Here is an 8,082-nt window from a genome sequence, read left to right on the forward strand (position 1 = left end):
TGCCAGACAGCTGAGGCATACGCCAAGAATAGGTATAATTTGCAAGTAAGTAACAAAGAAACCTCAGAGAAAAGCTCCMATTTAAAATGTTACAGAGCTTAGAACATTGAAAATGATTTTATAAGTGGATAACATTCGTTATTGTGTGCTGTGCTCTATGAATCTCTAGTGATGTCTACCAACCTTGATTATCATCTTTTGACCCTTAAATATGTCATTACATTCTACATGAGGGTTTGACAGGACGAAATAGGAGACGAGGTCGTAAACATGATCTGGTCACAGCACGTGACATTAAGACAAAGTATGTGTTACACAATCAGTTTCCACCTCTACCGATGTACAGTAAAGGAGTATCTTGGAGATGTGGCCCATTCACCAGTCCATGTCACCAATATCACTAGTAACAGGGTTGGACCATTAAGTAATGGACGTTACAACAGTCACTCAGATACATTTGATCAGGAGTTACTATGCAATGTTTCGCCTATGGGGTAGTGTMTGGTATTTTGGGGTTACCTGACGTTATTAGTAGGACTTATTAGTAGGACACATTCTCAGCCGTTGTTTTGTAAATCAGGACTCTGTATCAAATGAACGTTCTGCTGTGGACAACTTGAATGAAGAGATAATGAATGGAATTTTAATCATGTGTTTGTCTGCCAATATGCCATGTCTCGTTAGACAATCACAGCTACAATGCTTTCACATCAGAGTGGAGTGTATCAAAACCACATGAAGTACATCCTAATACTAGGAAGAACGAGTGTGGGAGAGGGCAAGTGTTTCTTTCCAAGGTGATGAAATGGCTGACACATTGCACTGTGACGTGTACCAATGAAATGACCTAGTGAAAGAACAGAAAATCCTACCTTTGAAAGGAAATGCTATGCCTACACAAGACTGACATTTGACTCATCAGCATAGTTCCATAGACTTGAGAGGAATTCTTTCATTTGACCTATGACCTCTACCAGAAATAATATGCAATCATTTCAGTTGAGAAAGACTCCAGTAAGAATTAATTAAGACAGACCATTAGTTTGAAATAGTCCCTGACAAATTAACATAATTTACACTGCAATGAGCAAAAGGGAAATGACTCAACTCTGTCAGTAAACAATGATGAAACATCCTTTTTCTCAAGAACCTGGTAACAAACACAGATCTTGCTTTGGCTTCAAGGTTCAAGCTGATAGTATCAATACTGAGTGGGGGATTTTCTATAAATAGAGAACCACCGACAACTCCAAATACTATGTCCAGCTGCAAGGGACATGTTACCGTGTCTGGAAATATTTTGAATTGTAATGGAATTCAAATTGATGTGTCATTATAACACCATAAAGTCTGGAAACATTACTCTCCACAACAACTCATCTGAAGAGTAACCAAAGYTAWCACACATCTGYCAGGCTATTGGGCTCATTCACATGGAGTGAATAGCAGAGGAGCCATTCTGAGATGCTGGCTAAGGTGAGGCGTTGGCAGTGTAAAGGGGGTCTATTGGTATGAATGAGTAGGAGTAATATGACATATCTAATAGTAGAGTGACTGGACAGGGAGTATCGCCCACAGCTGCTGTCTGACATACCTGACCTTTTGACCTGCAAAAAGGCAACAAGATCCATGGACTCTTGGATTGGTTGCTGCAAATCTTGCATTTCTACTTATAGTAGATTATTATGAGCATGTTATGAGAAAGTTGATGGACTACCTAAGAAAATGCAGTATTATCGTAATTTATTATSTATTTACTATAATATATGAACTGTAGCAATAACAAACATAAATATCACAGTAGTAGGATTGTGGTACTCATGTTTGGGCTACTCTGATAGGTAAAAACRTTTAATGCTGTTTTTAAAACTGCTTTTGGGATACCCAGGAAACCCAGTTATTTTTTTTCTGTGTTCAGCAGCCTATGAGGATGATTGCTCTAGAACAGAGGAGGTATTTTTAGTTAGTCAGTCAGTCTGTTTTATCCAGCCATCCCTAGGACTGTAAGGCATCATGGGAATCAKACTCAGACAGTAAAGCACAGCAGTGGGTCACTGTTCTTTACCCAAGAGCCCTAAATAAAATGTCAACAGAGCTCACTGGACCATGCTGTTAATGTCCAGCAGTAATTAGAACATTTTCAGGCCCGATTGGGGCCCCTGGAGAGGAGGCCATGAGATGGTTCATCACAAAGGCTTGCTTTGTCCACCTTACTTGTGATAGCCTTGGTAAGTGTATGTGTGAAATGCTAGGTATCCATATGATATTATTGAAGTGTCCTATGTTAACAAGCAGATGATATCACCTAAATTAATTTCAGGATCCCATTATTTGCARGGTAGGCTTTGCCAAATCCAACAATGTTTTTGTACTCTATTGATCTGAACTGAAAWAGTAATATTTGGTGTGTGATATTCATACATCTGTTCACGTGCTGATCGATGCATGCATGTGTTGGGTGTATTGACCCTCGATCTCTGACCATCAGAACAAGACAAGACCAAAAATAAATGATAAGCCTCAGCCAGGGGACAGACCACTTATTTCTATCAAGAAAATGCTTCTCAGTTACTTTAAATCAGGAGATCTACAGTTGCTCCTTGCTTTAATCAAKCTAAACCTGAGTCACTGACTCGCTCAATTCACCTCTGACCTTCAAACAGCAAACACAGACGCCTACTCACCCTACCTATCCGGGAGAGTTTTCTTTCCCTTCATCTCTGTGACTCAACAGAATGCTCACTTTTCTACACTTTGATTAATGCCAAGTCAAACATGCCAAGTTACTCCAGGTCAGTGCATCCTGAAGAAAACAGAATACCTCAACAGCTTTGCGGGCAAACGACTAGCAGGCAGTCCTAAATGTTTGCACACACCGTCTGTCATCTTCTGAGCTTCTCTCTGTCTCTAATAATATCACCGACCTGTCTGGACCAGTCTAGTGTATGCTCAAACATCTGGCAGCTCATCACATCTTGGTTAATGAGGCATCGGTCTGTCCAGTGCTGTCCATTAACCTCCCCTGCATAGCTATTCGTCAAATCAAGTGAGGCTCTCTGCGCGCCGTGCGTCACGTGACACTGGAAGCATAGTGTACCATTGAGGCATGGACCAGACCCTGACCTACTGCTCTCAGCTATGGTGACCACATTTAGGATGCATCCATTTAGACAGTCCCGAGGTTTCGGGATGTTTGCGTTCGTTTTAAATTCTCTTAACTCCTTGTTTGAATGGGTCACCCCTGTATATATGAACTTTGTTATAAGTCACACCACTTTAATAATTTGTTCACCGTTTTGTCACAAAATGTAATTAAGGGCTCTATATCAATCAGATCCGCTTTAGCCGACATCCACATAGCAGTTGTTTTGGCGGTGTCGGAGGTGGAACTGCATTAGAATTGTCAAATCCGCAAGAGGCTTTTGGCATATCTAAAGCGGACCATGCCATTGGCTGCACGGAGTTGCATTACGAGAACTCCCACGCAGCCTTGTTTACAAGTTTGAACACTGGAATGGGAGATGTAGTCTAGACCTCGATTAGGCTGATAGARMWYYTCTATTTCATTTAATGAGKTTACATTTGAGCGTCATTATTTCTATATAGCCTACACTTCCTCGTTCTAAACTTCTAACGGGAGTGGGACAMGTGTGGCTTCGTGACAATGATCAAGAGCAGCTACTCACCAATTTGACAGCTCCAATGCAGTTCCACCTCCGACATCGCCGAAACATCAGGCATGCGGGTTTTGGCTATCGCCGGTTAATGCTTGATCTGAYTGAATCTACGTCTAAGGAGGTTCTACTTGAGCTTAGACAATGGTATTGCACGAGAAGGTGATGCCAGCCGGATAATTCCTCTTAGAAAATATATTAACCTAAAATCCARATTGAAAAGTCAAGAGTCTTTTACACTATAAACATTAGATTTTATTTCTTATTTCTGAAAGGAACAGAGAAAACAGTAAACCATTTTACACACAGAGACCCTTCCTTGCAGTAGAAAAAGACGCTGGCGGTTAGACACCATGGCTCGTGTCATAGCCCTTTGCATTCCGCCTCATGCTTATTTACACTTCAACAAACAAAGCAGCTGACAATGTTCACCACTTCCTGGTAAACTCTGAAGCCTCAGTCCCAAGGCATAGCCCTCTAACACTGACCTCTTTTCCATTCATTTCCCTTTTAAACACTTCCCTTACTTAGTCGTACATTCCTTAAATAACATCCCCACTCTCCTCATTCTCTTTCCCCTATTTCCCATAGGAGCGTTCACATACCACGGGTTCATGAAACACATTGAAGATAGAATAGCACTTACATACAGAAGCAGCAAACATTAAGAAGAGAAGGGTAGGAAGAGCATATAAAATGTTTTTGCATGCAAAGGCTTTTCAAAAATACAATGGACGTATGTATGAAAACCTTTGTGCAAAAAAAAGGTAGGTGCTCCATTTAGTCCTACACCTAATTGATAATATGCTGGGGTATAGTCATGCATATTTACCTGTATTGCTTTTCTGTTTTGTTTACCTGAAAGTCTTCAAACGGTGCCATGAAACACTGAAGCAACTTCAATATGAAGTTCATCATGTTGTACCAAATTATTCCACTTTCAACGTCTCATTCTTTCACATTCTCACATTTAAAAGGCATACTGTATTTCGGTCAGTGCAAAGACTGCTCTGGAACTGTCAACCATGTCCGTCAATATTCGGGCGACTTACGTTATACTGACATTTTGATGGCTTACCATATGTCTAACAGCAAGGAATAGTTCCATCTATTACAGGGCAAGTAAAGATACTTCTGTTGATATAAAACTCACCAAAAAAAGATCTATGTACAAAATGCTAAACCTCCTTTGAAAATATTCACTAAAGTGCAGGCTCCCAAATCTGGAGTTATCTTTCTCTTTTTGAAAAAGCCTTAGAGCTGGATTAAATCCGTATAGCTGGAGTATTGCGGCAGATCCGAGTTAYAGTGCGATTGAAATATAGTGCGATTGAAAGGCAATGTTCCTACGTTCGTGGAGACTGCATTTACGCTAAACGTTGCATATGTCACAAAGAGTAGTCTCGACAGAGTGAGYGGGCTGGTGGCCGAGATTACAAACAGCTTAACGGACAATCAAATTAACATTATAAAAAGGAAGGCATCTATGTTACAACACATTTTTTAAATTCACTACAAAAAGTGTACACTTTTAAAGTCTAAACCAATTTCTAGATATCTCAACCTTAAAATGCCCTTCGCTATTTGTCGTTAATTCTAGCTATATTTTTGTGGCTATGATAGCATTTTACCACAATGCTTTATGTTGAGTACTGGTCACAGTGATTAGGGGGTTAACTGGATGATAACAGATGCTTACAGGCTCAAACTGTTGTTTGTAGATTTCTGTACCWTCACATATACCCCCAAACATGAAGAGAAACCCATTCTGAACCTTTCCATTGTAGTGACAATACAAAAATGCCCACTCTAAAGCCCCACAATGACCTCAACTGTTGACTTGTGAGTCACAGATCTTGAACATCTTAACTGTTCAGATTGTGGTTATATCTTCACTGTTGAGGGGGGTCAGCCAGCACTCTCATGTGTACATACTGTTAAATTTTCTGTTGTCACTCCTCTTACATCAAGCAATTGGGAGTTGATTCTGTTGGAGAAGCTTGTGGATTTCTCATAAAAGCCTTGTTGTTGCTTCACCAGTATGGGGTTGTATTCTCTATGTGTCCCCAGCTCTGCCATTCAGGGAAGAATCCACTGGATGTCCTCGGGCTCCCGAACTGGTCAAACTCCATCTCCGGCCTCTTTCCGTCTCTCTTGAACTCCACTGGTGCGGTGGTCTGGATGATGGGGTTGCTGGTCTGGTCTGCGTCTGYGTCGTTGTGGAGCAACTTGTAGTTCTTCTCATCGTTGTTGTCCCAGTACGTCTGATCCTGGGTGGTGAAGCATATGCAAAACTCCACACGCTCCTGTGAGGGCACAGAACTTGGCAGGTCGACAGTGAAAGAGAAGGTGTCAGTGTCCAAACAACCGTACACATTGTTTAGGTACGTACTAGCGATGTCCGTGTGGGTTTTCCACGAGTCAAACGTTATCCGGATGGAGACCGATTTCTCAAAGCTTACGTTCCTGACTTTCACAGTGCCGGTGAGCGACCGTTCCTGGAGTATGCAGTTTTCCAGACACACTTGGTTCTTCTTGAGCCGGTTCCTGAARTCCAGATAATCTGCAGCGGGCTGTGGGAAATCAAGAGTAAAACTTTTCTCCACGGAGACCTTGAGGCCAGCGGTGGCATTGGYCAGGTCAGACAGGTCAAATTGAAGGTCAGACAGTGGGTCCTCCTCAAACTCCTTGAACACGTGGATGGCCGTTAGGGACATGCCTTTTGAATCGGCAAAGATCACCCGCTTCTTCCCCTTGGCCCTGGCACTCTTCCATCCCAGGCTGGAGTCCTCTAGCTGCTGCTTGGAGCTGATGCATGGCCTCAGTGGTTTGTAGCGGTTGACCAGGTTTCGCGATCGGCAGTCCTCGTACGTGCTGAGGAAGCTGCGCAGGGGTGGAGAGCTTGCCAGGCAGATCCTCATGGCTACATCTACTGGCATGATAGGACCTGGCATTGGCCTGGGGTTCAACATGTGGAGGACCCTGTTGAAAAAGAATAAAGCACCAGACAAGGTTAAAGGCCAAATAGTTATCTGTTTAGGTGAGACTGAAAATAGTCAAATGTAGTCCAAAGTAAAGTAATGGAACTTGTGTCAGAATTCTGATGTTCCGAATGCAGCTGTGAAACCCTGACCTGATTTCACTGGACATGCTACCTTCTCCCAGACCCCTGCTGACGTAGGTCATTAATTGAAGAGACCTGTCATCCAAATTAATCTGGCACAGATTTGTAAAATATATAATACATTTGTTCCTGGAACAGTTTGAATATCTACACTGACAATAATGCTCAAACTAGTTTACAGCAGGCTATAATAATTATTTGTAGGGAGCTATATTGCATAATTTAACAATTCTAACAGGCCTAATTATTTTCAAGAAAAATAATTAAGCAATAAGGCACGAGGAGGTGTGTGTATACGGCCAATATTTTTTATTTTATCTAACCTTTATATAACTAGTCAGTTAAGAACAAGTTCTCAATATACAATGGATAAGGACTGTCCTTATGCACTACGCAACGCGGAGTCACAAACCCCTGAGGTTTGCTATTATAAACTGGTTACCAACGTAATTAGAGCAGTAAAAATACATGTTGTCATATCCGTGGTATACGGTCTGATATACCACAGCTGTCAGSCAATCAACATTCAAGGCTCGAACCACCCAGTTTATCATAAGCAATGGCCTACAAAAATCCAGAAAATAAATAAATAGCTATCAACCTTTAAAAAGTTATTACTCACACTAGAATGGCTTTAACACATACAGGTTTAAGTTCGTAGCAATGATTTGGGCAGTAGCCTAGGACAGGGTTTCACAAACTCGGTCCTGGGTGAACACATTTTAGTTTTTGCCCTAGCACTACACAGCTGATTCAAATATCAATGCTTGATAATGTTTTGGTTTATTTGAATCAGCTGTGTAGTGCTAGGGCAAACGCCAATACGTGTACCCAGGGAAGGGGGAGGACAGAGTTAGGGAAACCCTGCACTATAGAATGGCCAGTCAATAAAACAATTAAGAAACAGTCTCCAAGGTAAAAGAAAACTGGTCAGTGAGTGAGTTAATCATATTTCAGCCAGAGGTAATCTCACCTGGCATTCAAAAACGTTTATATTTAAGTAACGTTTCATGTTCTTTCATTGCGCAGTTCAAAATAAATGTCCCATCTATTTACTGTGCATCGAAGCGCTTCATCTTTGACGCACTGTGAGCTTACCTTGTGCAATTCATTGGAAAGACAAAAACTGTAAATGTAGCTGGTGAATAAACGGAATAACTTTTTAAGAACTAAATCGAAAAAAAAATTTATTTAGCCATTCCGATTAAATATGGTTGAGGTTCCTGAATGCTGCGTGGCACGCCCCCTTCCCCTCTGCAGTCCAGCTGTACTGTTAATGGCCTC

At 41.5% G+C, this 8,082-nt stretch overlaps 1 protein-coding gene across 2 annotated transcripts; it reads right to left on the reverse strand.

Annotated features, from left to right (window-relative positions):
* Positions 1–3,916: 3,916 nt before the first annotated feature.
* LOC111978222 (protein phosphatase 1 regulatory subunit 3C-B) lies at positions 3,917–8,082 on the reverse strand. Of its 2 annotated transcripts, none has more exons than XM_024008162.2 (2): positions 7,897–8,082; positions 3,917–6,656 (listed from the first exon to the last, which is right to left on the reverse strand). In XM_024008162.2, exons 1-2 carry the CDS (start codon positions 7,908–7,910, stop codon positions 5,708–5,710), a joined length of 963 nt encoding a protein of 320 aa, XP_023863930.1. In that variant the 5' UTR covers positions 7,911–8,082; the 3' UTR covers positions 3,917–5,707. The 2 variants fall into 2 exon arrangements, with proteins under 2 accessions (XP_023863930.1, XP_023863931.1); XM_024008163.2 differs by lacking the exon at positions 7,897–8,082 and adding an exon at positions 7,421–7,547.

The sequence above is a fragment of the Salvelinus sp. IW2-2015 genome, linkage group LG18 (assembly GCF_002910315.2).
Source record: "Salvelinus sp. IW2-2015 linkage group LG18, ASM291031v2, whole genome shotgun sequence".
In the NCBI taxonomy this organism is placed as follows: domain Eukaryota; kingdom Metazoa; phylum Chordata; class Actinopteri; order Salmoniformes; family Salmonidae; genus Salvelinus; species Salvelinus sp. IW2-2015.